General features: G+C 39.0%; 1 protein-coding gene across 11 annotated transcripts in view; it reads right to left on the minus strand.

The window, feature by feature from the left end:
* Nucleotides 1–18,707, minus strand: part of KLHL15 (kelch like family member 15) — a 150,329-nt gene that overhangs the window by 51,607 nt on the left and 80,015 nt on the right. For 10 of the 11 annotated variants that reach the window (XM_081946251.1, XM_081946250.1, XM_081946248.1 and 7 more), the window contains one exon: nucleotides 50–6,211. The exons of the other annotated variant lie outside the window; for it this stretch is intronic. In XM_081946251.1, coding sequence (XP_081802377.1) covers nucleotides 5,102–6,211 — 1,110 coding nt within the window. In that variant the 3' untranslated portion in view covers nucleotides 50–5,101. Of the gene's footprint in view, nucleotides 1–49; nucleotides 6,212–18,707 lie in introns of those variants that run through there. 11 annotated transcript variants of the gene reach the window in all.

An 18,707-nucleotide genomic window follows, 5' to 3' on the forward strand; every position in this document is an offset into this window, starting at 1 on the left:
AATGTGAAGCAGACTTAATAGTTGAAAAGGAACAAAAAATGAAAAAAACTATAGCGAAAATTAAAAATATTTTATTTACATTCTTATTTATATACAATTTTTACACCTTACTTAAAAACAGAACAGCATATATGTTGTCTGAACATAATGCATTCACAGGATGAGTTGGAATAACATTTACAAAGAAGTAGAAATAAATGTTTTTAAGAATATTAAAAAATTGCAGTTTCACAACTGCTTCAGGTAAATTATTAGAGCTGCACAGTGCATATTTGAATAAAGTATTCCAATTTATTGTAGCACAATTCAAAGGTAACTCAAATTAACATGCAAACATTTTATTAGATATGTTGAAAAGCAGCATTGCATTATGCATAACCATCCTGCAACAGCAACTTCTCCAACTATTGTTACTAACATATGCTCAAAATTTGGCATAGTATTTGAAATTCTATTTATAAATCTTACATATGAAATTTAATCCTAATTAAGATTTATTAATTTAATTCAGAATAACTGGTCCCGATTTTCATTCAAATGTATGTCGCTGTCCCTTCCCCCCCCCAAAAAAAAGTTGAATAAATCCTGTAATATTATGGTATCATAAAATTGAGAGAAATCATTTTCTAGTTATGGAACTTTAAACAAGTTTTGTTTTCAGGTATTGAACCTTATTTCCTTTTCTTGATTATATTGATAGTAACAGAGATATTCTTGAATTATGTATAAATATTCTTGCTTTAAAAATGGAATTTTATTCTTTAATTCCAATTCTTCATAATATCAGTAGTTTATGTGATAAGAAAATTCAGAATTTTCATTCAGCCACTTTATGATATCAATAAAAAATGAGCAGTGATGAGATTAGCCTAGTGGTTGTTATGGTTTTACATGTGACAACCTTTCTTCTAGTACAAGTAGTTATACTACTTTTTTCCACTAAAATAGTATAGAAAATAGTATTCTCGTAAATTATATTAACATGGAGATGTCTTAAAATAAAATGTAAGAATAGGCTTTCTAGAGTAATTTATTAAAAATAATAATTTATAAAGCACATGTAAACATTCATTAATGCAAGAGACTAGAGCTTTTGGAGAGCCATTTCTTCTTAAGAATAAAGTCTTTTTCCCTAAAACCACCAAGTGTTTATACAGATTTCCAAGCGAAATGAAAAGGCCTTAGTCTAGTGCATTATGTCTACATCCTCTAAAACGTTCATGTGTCCTTCCTCTTCTATTTTGGCACTAGTTGGCATTTTAATTATTAATGAGATGAAATGGTTTAAACTAAATAGTGAGCTTTTTAAGAGAGCATGGATCAACAATTTGGGAGCTGTCCAAAGTTCAGTGTAAGTTGAGTAGCTATATTTTAAATACACTTAAATTATAGTTGTGACAAATATTCCTAAATTCTTTTCTCTTATAAACTTAAGCTACCTTCATATGCATAGGAATTTCAAGAAAGTACAATTCAGAAGAGTATCATGAACCACAGGAAGATACATAATAGGTTAGAAAACATCTGACATTTATAAGATGAAGAATATTTGCTTTTTAATCAAAGAAACAAAATCAAAATTCACATTAAGATAGCTAAATTGTGTTTTTATGCAACAGCAAGGTTGAAAAACTCGAGGCTCACATCTTAAGTAGGCTAATTTTAAGTATTGGTTCAGTAACTCATTTGAGCTAACTTTCCATCAAGTATATAAACAACCAGGCTTTTGTATTACAATGGAAGAGAAATTAAAAAAGCACAAGCACCATTGTCCCATTACATTTAATGTGCCTTTTCAGATAACTTACTATAATTGAGAAAGCAATTCATAACGTAACAGAGCTGGGGTCAATATGTGTGCAGTGGTTAGAATGCAGTACTGCAGGCTGCTACTGCTGCAATTTGGCAGTTCAAATCTCACCAAGCTCAAGGTTGAATCAGCCTTCCATCCTTCCGAGGTTGGTAAAATGAGGACCTAGATTGTTGGGGTCAATATGCTGACTCTGTAAACCACTGTAAAGCACTGTGTAGTGGTATATGTCTTAAGTGCTATTGCTATATCTATTAATATATTTCATAATTTTACTATTGTCTCACTGGTAAATTATTTTTTAAAACTCTTCTATATGATACCCAGGATGATTTAGGTATTGATCAGGCTACATAGCATATAAACATTTTATATATTAGTAGTGAAGACCTTGGCCTTAAAAGCCCTTTAAGATACAACTGCAAGGAGACTGTCAAATTCTCCCAAAGGTGTTTTTTTTTTCAAGAGGCAATTGGACAAGTATTGAAAAAAAGCACCTTTGAGACAACCATGACCTGAATGACCGTGAATCTCCATAAACGGGACTATCAAATTAACTTTACAAGAGATTAGAGTTATCAATATTCAAATATTACTTGAAAGCCAGGCAGGTAAGCCATTGCTTAAGCCTAAGATAATGATTTCCCCCAAGTTAGATGTAAACAAAAACTCTCATTCTCTACAGCCAGAAGTCTTTGATCTCATAACAACCATAGTGAAGCAGCAATAGTAAGTGTCTAATAATTAACATTATACAAAAGTGGCTCTTTAACGTACTTGGAAAAAAATCACTTCCATTTTTATCTGATCTTATCCTATCACAAACACTTCTAGAATTAGTTAATTTTAGTCTAATGAATAGGCTAAATAGAAGTAAATTTTATGGTGAGCAAAAATTCAAGTTACTGAAAAACTCTATACTTATTTTGAGAGATTATGTTCCTCTGGCAACATAAATTCTTAAAATGGGATGTGAGAAGTTATACGTCACATTTTGAAACATGCTGTGAATTAAGTTCATTTACAATTTCCTCCTCTTTATATATTCTATTCTATATACTAATATAAAAATGGATAGGTCTATAGGAAAATAGGAGAAATAATGGATGAATGTGTATATATAAACATTAGTATGCTGCTTTTATTTTATGAATAAAAGATCAGAATTCTTTTATTCATTCAGGACCTACTGCCAATATATACCAACTGATATGCCTTCAAAACTGAATCCAAGCAGGGTAGTTTGTCTTAAAACAGAACAAAATATTTTTTTCTGCTATATTTTCCCTAGCAAATACATTCTGTTATCTTATTATGTTATCAGTTACAGAATTAAGCTTTGGTTGCATCTTAATAAGGTTAGTAACTGTCCAATGTCTACGTTAAAAGTAGTAAACATAAGTTATACAAACAAGAGGATCACTTTCGATGTTACATGCATTTGATTTTGTGCTAGTACGATGCTTTTTTCAGAAACATATGCAATTTATGAACATTCAAATTTGTCTATGTGCAAGTAACTAATGAGAAAATTTGGCCTACCATTTTTAATAACATCTCAGTAAACATAGCATATTATTACAGGGGTAATTTATACTTTTGATCTTTGAGATAATCACAAAGTAATATTGCCCCATTAATTTATCTTTCAGAGAGAAAAGCTTGCAAAGAACACAATTATATAGTGATATTAAGTATCATTTGTTTCAGTCAAGTATGTTGCTGTTTAACAACAAAAATTGGGAACTTATCACATGCATCATGTTAAATTCCAAGAATATAGCATGTTATATAGAGGTTCCCAAAATGCTAAAATAAAATTGTGCAGCTTATATCTTTATGTTTTACATGAGCATTGAATCTCATGAGACCATTTCAGCAGTCTGCTTAGAGTCAACAAGTTTCAAATTGTCAGCTATTATTTTTTACATTTCCAAATTACTTTAAAGAGATAATGAAAGTTCAATGTCAATCCAAAGTTCTATTCAGATTGAGGGATATCACTCATTTTCAGACATGTGTCCACATATTTAGAGAGTGCTTTTAACAACATCTTATTGTCCAGAGGTGGGGACTCCAAATTTTGCCAACTGGCCTTGCTGACTGAGGTTGGGTATTGTAGTTCAACACAATTTCAAGGGATACAGGATCCCTCCACTGCCAGCCACCTTATTCAGAAATAGGGAAGCCAGTAATATTTTTAAGTTTGCTAAAATAATGCTGCCAGTCAAATCTGTTTTTAAGTACAACAGCTTAATCAGTGCAAGGAAATGGTTTTGCCAATAGCTGATAATACCTGGCGAAAATTATCTGCTCATAAAGAACAGACTTTATGCTTATTATACACATTTATGTTAGTTATTTCAGGGCAAAGCACTAAGAAGATAAAAATACACACACTTTCTTCCTTATTTGCATTAAAAGGAGTTCAAATATTACTCCATCAGTCAGCATATACATTAATGAGAATGAAGCTTTCAATTATCCAATGAATGTATATATGAAAGGATACCATCACAGCTAAAATTCTACAGATATGGCTGATATCTGTGCACTAGTAAAATAGATTTTTAGCTGCACATAAAAATATGCATTTTATCTTGACCTTACTTAATACATACATTTTATTCACAAACAATTAAAACAAAGGCAGTCTAGAATTTTCATTAAAAAACTTAAATTACTTTTAGAAACTTATTTTTCCGTAAGACTAATAGGAACTATTGCATAAAATTAAGGAAAATCATATAAAAATAGAAAACTATTTTAAATTGTGACCAATATCAATAGATGATGTGTCAAATTTGTTCAGGGGGCATAAAAGTGAAAAAGAAGTCTTGAAAAAACAAATAATGTACTTAAAACAAAAGGCCCATTGCACTGCTATATTAGAAGGGAATCTGTTCTATTAAGAATGTCCAAATTTTCACCTGTTTAAAAAATTAAAATCCATAATACATTTGCTTTTAAACCACCTTTCAAAAAGAGTATGTTCCAGTACTTTTTGAACCACAAATTTTTGTTTACAGACGTGTTCGTGTGCATCTATTATGGTTTTACAAGAAATAAAATGGAAGAACATCTTTTATTTTTTCTTCTCTCAGACCATATAATATGTAAAAAAATTAATTATTATGAAACTGCAGTTATTTCTAATAAACTTTGTAAATACATTCCTGTACGCTTTTTTCTTTATTAAGATGCATATTACACAGGGCAATGACATTTAATTTGCTTTATTTCCCTCTACTTTACTCTGCTTTTCACATGGATACTTTCTTCTTGAGTATTTTAACTACAACGTCTAACATGTTCTAGCACATATTCGGGAAAATGTAGGCTACAAACTTGTAAACCATCCAGTTTGCAGGGCATTCTTGGATATTCATCTTCTTTCCATTTATTATCTTCAGGATCAAAAGTAAGAATTGAATCACTGTAGTGACCATTGTAACAAAGGCCTCCAAGAACCATTATTTGCTTGTCCAGAACAGCCACACCATGGCCACTTCTCCCAATTGGCATAGAAGCCAAAATTGTCCACTGATCAGTATCTGGATCGTAAACCTCTGTAGAAGGGCAGCCTTGAGATTCAAATGAGGCTCTCAGGATTACACAGACACCTCCAAAAACATAAAGCTTGCCATTATAGGAAAGCATTTTATGAAAACATCTTGCATAATTCATTTTGCATTTGTTTTCCCAACAATTAGTCACCACTTGAGTCCTCCTTGTTCGCTGCTCCACAGTTCCTTCTTTACTGGGATCAAATACACATACCTGCTTGGATGTAGAAGATGATGTTATTCCACCAGTGATGTACAATTTGCTGCCAAGAACAGTTCCTTCATGTCCATATTTATTGACCGGATAAGGATCTACAAATTCCCACTTATCTTCTGTAATATCATATCGTTCAGTTGAATAAAATGTTTCATCTCTTGTTCTTCCAGCTACTGCATAAATGTATCTTCCAATAACACCAACAGCAAATTCTGACCGTGGCACAGACATATCTGCCATTCGCAACCAAGAGTTTTGCCTTGGATCATATCGGAACACCTTGGAGGAAGCATGAAATTCACCATCTGGCCCCAACTCTTCCCCACCCAATAAGAACACAAAATTATTAACAATAGCAAGGCAATCTGGTCTCAAAGGTACTTGTGGGCCTTCTAACTCCCACCACACCCTTGGCTTGTGCAGGAGTAGTATTTTGCTATTTACCATGCTGTGTCCTATCATTCCTCTAAATACTGCAGTCTGGGGTTTGGCAGAACGAATGCGATTTGATTTAATTTCCATCAAAGGCTGTTGATGCACACTATGGAAGTAATTCATAGCCTGTTCCACTTCATGCCGCAATTGTCTGGAATAACGATAAAATTCTGAAGTTTTCACCTAAGGATAGAGCAAAATATATATATTTATTTTCAAGATGCATCTACCCTCTGAAACTAAGCAGATTCTAGGTATTCTAGATACTAGCTTACAGAATTTACCACATAACATGCAATTTAAATCAATATAATTTAAATAGTAGTCCAATTTCAAATTAATGCTAAAAATAATGTTCAATTTATCAAATATACACTTGCTAGTTATAATTATACCCCAGGACTTAAGAACAGTCATATTTTCACTTGCATCTAGAACTCCATGAGTGTGAGGGCTATCCTTACATGAGAGTATTTCAAAGTAGGCAGAGCTACAAAGAATACCTCATGCTAGGATTCTTCCCACTATAACACCTGCCCCATTTGAGAAAAAGGCAGCAGCTGTTAGGGAGAGGTGATCCTATGTAGGCCCCAAACTATAGATGACTATATATGTAGCATGAAAATATTATAGAAAAATTGTTCAGAAATAAGTTGGCTAATTTCCCGAATTAAGGGAAACCAGGGAACAGATACTTCAAATACTAGCTAAAATAATAACTCAGAAGAGCTTTTAAGTAATCTGATCAACCAGTATTACTTCTACTTTGCTGCTCTTCAACAAAATTATTCAGAATTGTACAATTCAGGTGGTTATAGGCTACACTGAACTTTTTTCTCATTTTCAGTATGACAGATGCCAACACTGTTTTTTAAGGAATATTTTAAAGTAACATTTTTAGATTGGCCTTCTTCATAATTATCTCCTTCTACCATTTATATCATAATATACAATACTTTCAATAAATAAGAAAGTCCCTTTCTCCATTTTTAAATATCTATTTGTCCAAGGCCATAAAAATATGCAACGGAAGAAACTAAAGTATCTAGTCCTTTGAACATGGCTTTCAGATTCTAATTCAGAAGTTATCAGGCCCTAAACTAAAATACAAAACATACCTTATCAGCTAAATGCAAACTTGCATTTTACTAATTCACTTATGCAGTTCAACATAATAACATAGCATCACCAATAATGAATACCTTAATACTAATATTGAATTCCCTAAAGCTCTATTTTTTATAGAATATTAATGTTTAGTCTAACATTGAGGCAGGTTCTCCAATTACATTATATTACATTAACTCAACAACGTAGTTGGCCCTGCAAAATTCAGGCAGTCTTCATTTGATGACCACTTGGTCAATGACCATTTGAAATTACAATGGTACTGAATGTGATTTACAACTGTTCATCACAGTTGTGGTTGTCACAGCATCCCTTTTGTCATGTGATTATAGGTGTCTTGTAATTACATTGAATCACCCCATGGTTTCATGATAGCCATTTGTGATCTTCAGTTTCCATCAATGGGAAGCCAAATAACAATCACATGGCTGTAGGATGCTGTAACCGCATGGAATTCACATAACAATGGCAATTGGAACTACCACAACTGCTGTTATAAGTCAGCAGGGTCATATGATGTCGACTTATGACCATGTCCACTTAGTGACAGAGTTGCCAGTCCCAATTACCATAGTTAAACGAGGACTATCTGCATTTTAAATTTTTTAAAATTAAATATTTCCTTATATAAAAAATAGGAGAAAGTCTTCATTTACTAGCAATTACATGAATGAGAATTATGTGCTCTCATTTTCAACCTACATGAATTGGTTTTTAATACAACACACCTTTCTTAGTGCAAGAGTGCTTCTCTATCTCGTATCTTCTTATTTATCAACATATCGAGACCACCAACCTAGAAATGTATTTTAGTTGGTAAGTTTATTTTTGTAAATTGCATTAAATAAAAGAGATTTTGAAATAAACACCTACTTGCTATTCATGACTACTTAATTTCAAAAGGTACTGTTACAAGGAAAGGTTAGTTTTAACACTTATATTTCTAAACATCCGTATTTAAGAAAATAAGGGGTTAAGTTACATCTCTATTGGTTTTCACCATGAAAATGATTATTTACCAATTAATGAACTTAGTTTCGTAAATTATTTATATCAAAGTTTGAATCATTATAATAAAGTGAATAGTGTACAACATGGGTCTTGCTATAACAGGCTACCTGTTATATTCATAAAACATGAACTCTGAACACAGAAGCAAATGAAAAATAAATTTATGTAATGTCTTTAAAACAGTTTTGTTTGTCCATACCAAGTTCCTTTTTTTTAACAATACTCATTTCATATAAAGGAAATATTTCCTTCTTCTATATTTTGCCAATGAAGGTTCTGGAACTTTTAATTTGTCATTATTTGTTTAAGAATTATTTATTGTCATTCTAGGTCTAAATGCTACCAGCTATTAGCTTGAGCATTATCACCTTATTCCTCTTCTTTACCACCCCACTCACAACATGCATATGAAGATACCTTTTACTTAACAAATTAGGATAAAAGAGATGGTGCTAGAGCAAAGCATTTTGAAAAGAAATGGGTATAGTCCCTGGACAAAAAGTTATTACAGGTAGTCCTTGCATAATTATGGTAATTGGGATCCACAATTCTATTGTTAACAGTGGTGGGTTGCAGGCGGTATGCCCCGGGACGGGCGTACCGGTGTCTGCCAGGAGCACTGGGTACCGTTCTGGTATGATGCTCCGGAAGGCCCACCCACCCGCCCTCATTCCTTACCTGTATTTGAAGGAAATGGGCCATCTGCACACGTGCGTGCAGCATATGGCACCTGCACGATGCTCCGCCGAGCAGCTGGAGAGTCGCGGAGCACCGCAGGACATAAGGACGCATCCGTGCGCTGCGCTCATTGATGTGGTGGCTGCCGGGCCCCATTGCACCGTACCGGTTGCAATGGGATCTGGAACCCACCACTGATTGTTAAGTAATGTAGTTCTTAAACAAAACTTCATGGGTCCTTTATAGGTTTATCAACTCACTTCCACCACAGTCATTAAGCAAATCACATGCTTTAACCGAGACATCATGTGATCGAGACTTGCAATTTTAATGCCAAATTCTCTATTTTGTTTGTTAGAAGCCAAATGTGTATAGATGACAATCATGTGATTGTAGTACGCTGTGACAGTTGCAAACACTTGCTAGTGATGAAGTGCCTGAATCTCAATCATGTGACTTCAGGGATCCTGCAAAGGTTGTAAGTGTAAGGACCAATCATAAAGTTAATTTTTCAGCACTGTCATAGCCTGGAATGTTAACTAAACAGGGCAATCACTAAATGAAGATTACTTGCACAAATGAGACTAAGTATACACTGCAGATAGGAGATGAAGGACAACAATATGGATACAAATGAATTCACTAAGAAAAAAAATAAAACAGGATACAAAAGGATGCAACAGATATAAATACAGTATCTCAAATTGAATGATGCAATTAGCAAACATCATATAACGGAAAACAAATTAAAATTCAGCTCTTTAATCAATTCAAATATTTGTAACCAGATTACAATACACAACAATCATAATATTTATTTTTAAATATATATTTTTTACAGTCAACATTATAGCTAAATGTTGGAAAATATACTTGCAATACTATTGGTTACTTAGCTTGATTTCTTACGATGTAATTATTTCATTTTTACCTCAAAATATATAATCTAGGAGAAGTTGTGTATGTGTGCTTTCTTCACATATAAACACATAAAAATACAGTAATAAAAGACTCCCTTTGCTCTAAAATTTGCTTTTAATGTCAACTACATCAATTAAGAACTCATGCCTTTATCAAAATATACATGGATTTTAGTATTACGTATTTTAACAGATGCAATAATTTTATAGATATTAAAAGAAAACTGGGCAGTTGACACATCTTTATACTATTATAGTTCACTATTATAGTTCACAGTACACTGTTATAGTCAAATAACTTCAATTTTACAAATCATATTTGTGTATTAGTGGCAACTGAATAGCAAGTACAGCTTGTCCTCGACTTATGACAACTGAGCCCAAAATTTTCTATTGATATGCAAGACATGTTAAATGAATTTTGCTCTAGTTCACAACCTTTCTTGTCACATTGTTAAGTGAATCACTATAGTTGTTAAATTACTAATACTACTCTTAATCTGGCTTCCCCATTGACTTTGCTTATCAGAAGTTTGCAAAAAGTGATCACATGACCCCGGGACAATGCATCCATCATAAATTTGAGTCAGTTGTCAAGCGTTTGAATTTTGACTGCATGACCATGGGGATGCTGTAACGATCATGTGAAAAATGATCATGTCACTTTTTTTAGTGCTGTCATAGCTTCAAATAGTCAGTAAACGAACTATTGTGAGTCAAGGATTATCTATACAGAATTTATATTTGATTACATGATAATTTAGAAGTTCTATGTATTAATTAAAACTGTAAAATAACTATGCATTGATAGAAGATATATTTAAGAAGAGTTTGCTTTAATAAAATCTATTACCGGAATATGGAAGCTTACAGCTCTTTGATATGCTATGATATGCTAGTTTATAAACTCCAGCAGCTCTTTTAACGTTCAGGTATGTTAATACTTCTGAAATCATAGGCCAGCAATATCTTAAAAGTCATGATTTCTCCACATACATCTATAGGTGGTAAAACTGTCATTCTCATAACTTTTAAATGGTGAAATGGTGCATCGTAAGACAATAATTTTTGAACCAAGGGACCTCAAACAGACTGATTTACAGAATATGTCCAAAATCAAGGAGTCATAATTTCAGTGGACTTGAAATACAGTAGACTGTTGGTCCTACCTGAACGGTTGTTCTCTGTGCACTGCGAGAGAATCCAAGCATAGGTTAACTTCTGTCTGATTTGCCTAGAGAAGAAAGCTTTGGCCACGCCTTCTCTGTTAGACTATCTCCATTTTTTTCAATGAAGGCCATTCATCATGAAGATGCTGGTCACACCCTGACACTGGACCAAAGTCAAAAAGAGAGGGTTGGATTCTCCTGCAGTGCACAGAAAACAACCGTTCAGGTAGGACCAATGGTCTTTCTCCTGTGCGCTGCTTGGAGAATCCAAGCATGGGATATACCCAGGTTTAGAAAGTCAAGGGCAGGAAACTGACTGGTCCAGGGGCTGCTGCAAAGAATGCACCCTCTGTAGGATCCACCGACCAAAGGATGCTTCCACCAAGGCAAATAAATCCAGCTTGTAGTTCCTGATAAATGGCGATGGCGAAGCCCAGATAGCTGCCCTACAAATTTCTTCGACGGAGGCTAACTGGCCCAAGCTGCTGCTGTAGCTGTGTTGTGAGTTGAATGAGCTGTGATATGTCTTGGAACGGGATGGGCTTGGTGCTCATAAGCCATCGCTATGCAAGCCCTCAGCCAGTGCCCAATAGTAGAGGGGAACACCTTTTTCCCCCATGGAGGCCAGCTGGAAGGAAATGAAGAGCTATTCCATCCGACGAAATGACTTTGTCCTCTTCATATAACGATGGAGTGCCCTCTGAACGTCTAAGGTATGCCACTGCCATTCAAGAAGGTGGGTGACCCCTGGGCAAAAATCGGACAAAATTATCTCCTGCACTCTGTGAAACCATGAGTTCACCTTTGGGAGGAAAAACAGATCTAGATGCAGGATGACTGTGTTGGGCTGAAAAATGCATAGGTCCTCCCGAACTGACAGGTCCCCTAGTTCCAAAATTGGCCTATCCGAAGTCACAGCGACTAGAAAGGCCACCTTAAGGGAAAATAGCTGCAGGCTGACAGAATGCAGCGGCTCAAAAGGTGCTGAGGTGAGCACCTGCAGGACAACTGTAAGGTCCCAAGTGGGGTAACGATGCACCACAGGTAGTTTCAGATTTGCTGCACACTTCAGGAAACTGCTCAACCTCAGGTGATGAGAAATGGGATGTCTGTCCTCACTGGTCAAAATCGCAGACAAAGGGGATGCCAATCTAAGGGTGCTAAACCCTTATCCAGTCTGTCCTGGAGCTGCAGTACTGAAAGTGGGCCCAGGTGTCCCCTAACACACCATCTGCAGAAGGTGACCCAGGTCACGTTGCAGATTCGGTTTGTAGATTGGTGTCTGGAGGCCTGGATAGTCCAGATAACCCTCCCAGAGAACTCACCCCACCTCAGGATGTCCCTCTCAAGTGCCAAACAGTCAAATGGAGACACTGGGGGTCCAGATGAATCAGTGACCCCTGGCTGAGAGAGACCCTGTCAGGGAGAATTCTCCAGTGCTGTGACACTGACAGATTGACCAGGTGTGCGTACCAGGGGCGCCTGGGCCAGTGGGGGCGATTAGAACTTCTGCCCTCTTCATGAGCACCTTCCTGATAACCCTCGAAATGAGGGGGAGAGGAGGAAAGGCATACAGGAACCCCTGAGGCCAAGGGTTGCGGAGAGCGTTGATGCCCTCTGCCCCTAGTGTCTGGAACTTGGAGAAAAACCTTGGTAGGTGAGAGTTCTGTGGGCTGGCAAAGAGATCGAATGTGGGTTTGCTGACCCTCTCCGACAGGTGTTGGAACAGGTCCAGATGGAGACGCCATTCGGAGTGATCAATGATCGATCTGCTAAGCCAGTTTGCCTGGACATTGGCTGTTCTGGAGATGTGCTCCGCCCTTATGGAGAGGAGATTATGCTCCGCCCATAGGCCTAAGTTTTCTGCCTGATGCATGAGAGCTCTGGAGCAGGTGCCTCCCTGAAGGTTCACATGTGCTTTTGTGGCTATGTTGTCTGTCAACAAGAGCACGTGCTGACCTACTATCCTGTCCTGAAACTGCCGGAGGGCCAGATGAACTGCCCTGAGTTCCAGCCAATTGATACTGTTCTCCGACTTCTCCTGTGACCACCGAACCTGACTCAAGTGAGACTGGCTGTGGGCACCCCAGTCAAAGAGGCTGGCATCTGATGTTATGTGGGTTCCTTGAAGAGAGACCCTTTCCCCAGGACCAGATAGGACCACCAGAGAAGAGATCGTAGGACCTTTGGCAGTACTCGAACTGAGGAGATGAACTGCTCTTGTCGGATCTCTGATGCAGTAACAGGAACCATTGTAACATTCTGGCATGCAATCACGTCCAAGGGATGATCGTGATGCATGAAATCATTTTCCCCAAGACTTGGGAAAGAAGAAGCAATGGCACTGACCGGATTTGACTCACCAGCAACCTTATGCTGGAGGAGCGTTTGGGAGAAAAGAAGACCTCTCTGGAGATTGTGTCTATGATAGCACCTAGGTGAAGCAGTCTGGTAGATGGAATCAGATTGCTCTTCTCCCAGTTCACGGAAAATCCATGGTTTTGCAGGGACTGGAGCATGATGCGTAAGTCTCACTGTGTATGCCGGGTGGACGATGACTGGATGAGGATGTCGTCCAGGTAGCACTGTATCCTCAGCGGTCTTGACCTGAGATCTGCGGCCACTGCTGCTAGAAGCTTGGCGAAGATCCTGGGAGCTGAGGAGAGGCTGAAGGGCAGGGCCTTGTATTGAAAGTGACAGCATGTGTAACAAAACCTCAGGAACCTTCTGTGCGATGGACGGATGGTAATGTGGAGGTATGCTTTCTTGAGATCGATGGATGTTAGTAGATCTCCCTCTCGAATGCATCCCAAGATAGATTGAAGGGATTGCATTTTGAAGTGCTTATATGCAAGATGGACGTTGAGCTTCTTTAAATCTACACCCTCCTGAGCTCTTTGGGACTAGGAAGAGGATGGAGTAAAACCCTAGAGTCTCCTGCCCTGGTGGGACTGGCTCAATTGCCCTGATGCTTAAGAGATGTTGAACCTCAGCCTTTAGAAGTCCCCTTTTGGAAGGGCAATTGGGATTAGGACATTGAATAAAATGTCTCAGGGGACTGGAAATGAACTCTAGGGTGAGACCTAACCTGACTGTCTGCTGGACCCACACAGCCGTGGTCATTGCCTCCCATTGGTTGGCAAAAAAATTGAATCGGCCGCCAATAGGAGGACTGTGACTGGAGTCACTTGTTCCTATGATAGGGTGTAGTACCCGACCCTTGAAATGGCCTTCGGGTAGGGTTGTTGTCTACCTCTGTCACGAAAGGGCTATCTATCCTGAGGGCAGTCCTCACCTTGGGAGTACTGGCGCTGGAACTGGGGAGCATGGAAACTGGAGTCCGTGGCCCAAAAGTCCTGTCTACGAAAATAAGGCGAAGGTCTGTGTTCCGTTCATCTTTAGGAGAAAGGCAGTACCTTCCTCTTATCTTTATCCTCTATCAAAATGGGGTCAAGAGACTCCCCAAAGAGATTGCCTCCTTTAAAAGAAGCCAAGGCGAGGCGCTATTTGAATCTCATGTCTGCCTGCCAGTGATGAAGCTATGACAGTTGGCATGTGGTAATGTTAGAGGCCAAGGCCCTAGACGCGAATTTAGCCACATTAAGGGTAGTGTCTGCCAAAAATTCAGTTCAGCTGCCAATTTATTGATGTCTTGGCGCAACCTAACATTCTTGGAGAGAACCCTAGCCTGCAGCTGGCAAAGCCAGAGGAGGGAGGTCCTATTAAATAAGGATGCGGCCGTTGTTGCCTTAATGGCCCAAGCAGCTGCTAAATGAGTCTTGCGGAATGAGGCTTCCGCCTTCTTATCCTCCACCTTCAGACCTTCAGATAATTCTGATGGCAGGACAGCTGAAGAAGCCAGGGCTGCCACTCAGATGTGCACCTTGTGCCACTGAAGTAGCTCTTCCAACTCCGGCCCAGTAGTGTACAACCTTCTATCATTGCTGCTAGGTGCTGTAACTGACCCTGGTTGGTTCCATTGACGTTGGACAACATCAATGAACAGCTGCGATGATGGAATGATGTCCTGCTCTGTCACTGGTTCTGTGAACAGCTGCTCACTAGGATCCTGAGAGACTAAGGTTGCTTCTGCAGGTTACATGGGCCGTAGCCTTAGCCTTGTATAGGAGGGATTTGAACAAGGATGGTTTAAATAAGCCCATAAAGGTGGGCTTGTCTGAGGCAATACCCTCATTCTCCAATAATTCCTGTTCCCCCCTTGTCACCTTCTCCAACAAATCCTCGCTATGCACGGATGGTAGTGCTCCCTAAGAGAAAAGAGGTCCGTATCAATCTGGGCCTGCATGCTCGGGATAGGAGGGACGTAACTGGCTTCTGCCAGAGAGAGCATCCTCTGTGCCCTGAGAAATAACACCCCAAATATACCTGTGCATTTCAGTGGAAAGACCAGGGCCCTGACTTTCCTCTGACCGAAGACCCGCTGCTGTTGGAGTAAAGGTTGCTTCAGGTGCTGACTGCCTAGCCCTGCTCGCAGGAACTGCCCCTGCTGATGTTAAGCAGTCAAAGGAGGTAAAATCCTCCTCAAAACATCTGGCCTGCAAGGATTGAGAATTAAGGGTACCCTCTGGAGACCTATCCTGCCTTCCTTCCTGTCTTGTGCTAGGCTCAACTGAGAAGAAAAAATTGGGGATCGTCGAGCAGAGGAGGAGTGGCCAAAGCTTGCTTCTCAGTCTCTAGGCAATCGGACAGAAGTTAACCCATGCTTGGATTCTCCAAGCAGTGCACAGGAGAATTGAAAAATTTTATAAAATATTTTATGACATAAAAATTAATATAAAGCATTTTATGACATAATACCAAATAAGTCATAAAACATCTTGTTTAAATAGATACATCTCTAAATATCTCTCTGAATTTTTAAGAGCTTTTCTAGTGAGGGCAGTACATTAGAAGCTCAGTCACTGTTGAAGGCATTGAGAAATTGGGTAAGGAAATATCTCTGAAATAGTGCCCAGTGGATCATAAATAGTCTGGCACCTTTTAAAATTAGTCACATATTATTCCAGTCATCAAAAGGGAGATTCATATATTCCAAGGCAAGATTTTCCATTCCACACTGACAGGTTGAGATTGTCAAAAAGCTGAATTTTAGATAACATAGCAGTACATGAATTATCTCTTGAGGTTTTTTTCTCCCATTACACAATTCATTTTTTTTAAAAAAAAATAGATATTATAGAGAGGCTATTATTTATGTAATCAGATTTATGGATCAGGGGAATGTAGGTATCCTATCCAAGAAGGATGTTACATTACTTACAGGCTACACATACAAGTAAGCATAGAAGGTAAAAAAAGTAAAGGAGTCCCTGAGGATTTTACTCCGCTAGTCATTGCCGACTATAGGGGGTAGTGCTTATCTGTGCTTCAACGCTTTTAAGCCAGTACTGGAGAAAAATCATAGACTTGAAAGAAAGTAAATTTTAAGAAAGGATATAATTTTTAAAATACAGGAAGATTGGATTTGAATATCTAATTTACACACTTTGAAAAGGCATTTTAAAATCCTGGAAATATTGGACTGTGTATTGGAAAAAGTGAAAGAAATTATTTGAAGGGAATGGTTTTCAGCTGTTATACTGGGTGCAATGCTGAAATCTTAGGCAAGGATGCCATCTACTGGTGAAAGAAAGAAAATATACTACATTTTTACAAAGCTGAGAAATCATTCGGGTTAATCAGAGATACAGAGTGAAAATAAACATCTGAAAAACTGTGTTTTCTGCTGCATATTGTTTGATAATTATTTTTCTCAATACCGAGGAGGGAAAATTTCGAAGACTTTTGAAGATTACTAAGTAGAGTGGTTCACAAACACTTGTAAATATCATTGTCAAAGAGTTGGTTACCTGATTGATGTAGACAAGAGAAAATCTGGAAGGAGTAAATTGACTGGTGGAGGACTATAAAGGTAAAGGTTCCCCTTGCAAATATGTGGTAGTCATTCCCGACTCTAGAGGGCGGTGCTCATCTCCATTTCAAAGCCGAAGAGCCAGCGCTGTCCGAAGATGTGTCTGTGGTCAAGTGACCATCATGACTAAATGCCGAAGACGCACGGAATGTTGTTACAATACAATACAATACAATACAATAGCAGAGTTGGAAGGGACCTTGGAGGTCTTCTAGTCCAAACCCTGCCTAGGCAGGAAACCCTATACTGTTTCAGACAAATGGCTATCCAACATCTTCTTAAAGACTTCCAGTGTTGGGGCATTCACAACTTCTGGAGGCAAGCTGTTCCACTGATTAATTGTTCTGTCAGGAAATTTCTCCTCAATTCTAAGTTGCTTCTCTCCTTGATTAGTTTCCACCCATTGCTTCTTGTTCTACTCTCAGGTGCCTTGGAGAATAGTTTGACTCCCTCTTCTTTGTGGCAACCCCTGAGATATTGGAACACTGCTATCATGTCTCCCCTAGTCCTTCTTTTCATTAAACTAAACATACCCAGTTCCTGCAACCGTTCTTCATATGCTTTAGTCTCCAGTCCCCTAATCATCTTTGTTGCTCTTCTCTGCACACTTTCTAGAGTTTCCACATCTTTTCTACATCGTGGTGACCAAAACTGAATGCAGTATTCCAAGTGTCACCTTATCAAGGCATTATAAAGTGGTATTAACACTTCACGTGATCTTGATTCTATCTTTCTGTTTATGTAGCCTAGAACTGTGTTGGCTTTTTTGGCAGCTGCTGCACATGGCTGGCTCATATTTAAATGGTTGTCCACTAGGACTCCAAGATCCCTCTCACAGTTACTACTATTGAGCAAGGTACCACCTATACCAGCGGTTCTCAACCTGTGGGTAGCGACCCCTTGTGGGGTCGAACGACCTTTTCACAGGGGTTGCCGAGGATCCTCCGGCGGAGAGGCTGGTGAGAAGCCGGCCTGAAGGGAAGGAACGGCTTGGGTTCCCTGCGCAGCGGAAGGAGAGAGAGGGGTGTGTGTTTGTGTGTGTGTGTGTGTGTGTGTGTGTGTGTGTGTGTGTGGTGGGTGGGGGGAAAGCAGGAGCCGGAATGGAAGCGAGGAGGGGAGAAAGAGAGATGTGCACAGCACAGAGGACGCTGGGAAAGCAGCTCGCTCCGAGTGATGGAGGTTGATGGGCAGAGCTACGGAAGCCAAGAGGTACCATTTCTGAGGCGTAAAACAAGGCGGAAAAAATAAAATAAAATAAAGGAACGTGGGATGGCATACGCTGAGATCCCTTATTAAGACTGTTATCCATGCTTGGCATGGGTAACAGTCTTAATAGGCTTTGGCCCCTCTCCTGCGGCTCCCTGCTGACCCAATCGTGCAATCTGCTCTCCGCCCCGAGAAGGCACAAGCCTCTCGCCTGCTTTTGTGATTCCGCATCATTCGCAGTCAACTCAGTGTTGGGAAGAGTTCCAGTCCTTTTCTTGTGCTTATCTCTTGCGCACGCGCACAAGCAAAATACCCTCCTGGGCCAGGATCAAGGCGGAGGGGACAACGACTCTCCTCCAGCTCTTGCCACTGCGCAATGAGGTCCGTAAGTGGGTACGCAGTGCAGGGGAGCCACTCTGCGCAGGAGACTCCTCAGCACCAGACTCAGGTCAGCGTGAGCCGCAGTGCCCTTCGTGTTGGCTCAGGAAGGAGGGGAATGGGGAGCAGCAGCAGCAGCTGGTTGGGTGCAGGGAGGGAAGAGCTCCAGTTCTCCTGCGCTGCACAGGGCTCTCCTTGCGCGGGGCTCTGGAACTCTTCCCTCTCTGCATCCAGAGACAGCTGCTCCGGCTCTTTCT

The sequence above is a fragment of the Natrix helvetica genome (genome assembly GCF_964273705.1).
Source record: "Natrix helvetica genome assembly, chromosome: 3".
NCBI classification, from domain to species: Eukaryota; Metazoa; Chordata; class Lepidosauria; order Squamata; family Natricidae; genus Natrix; species Natrix helvetica.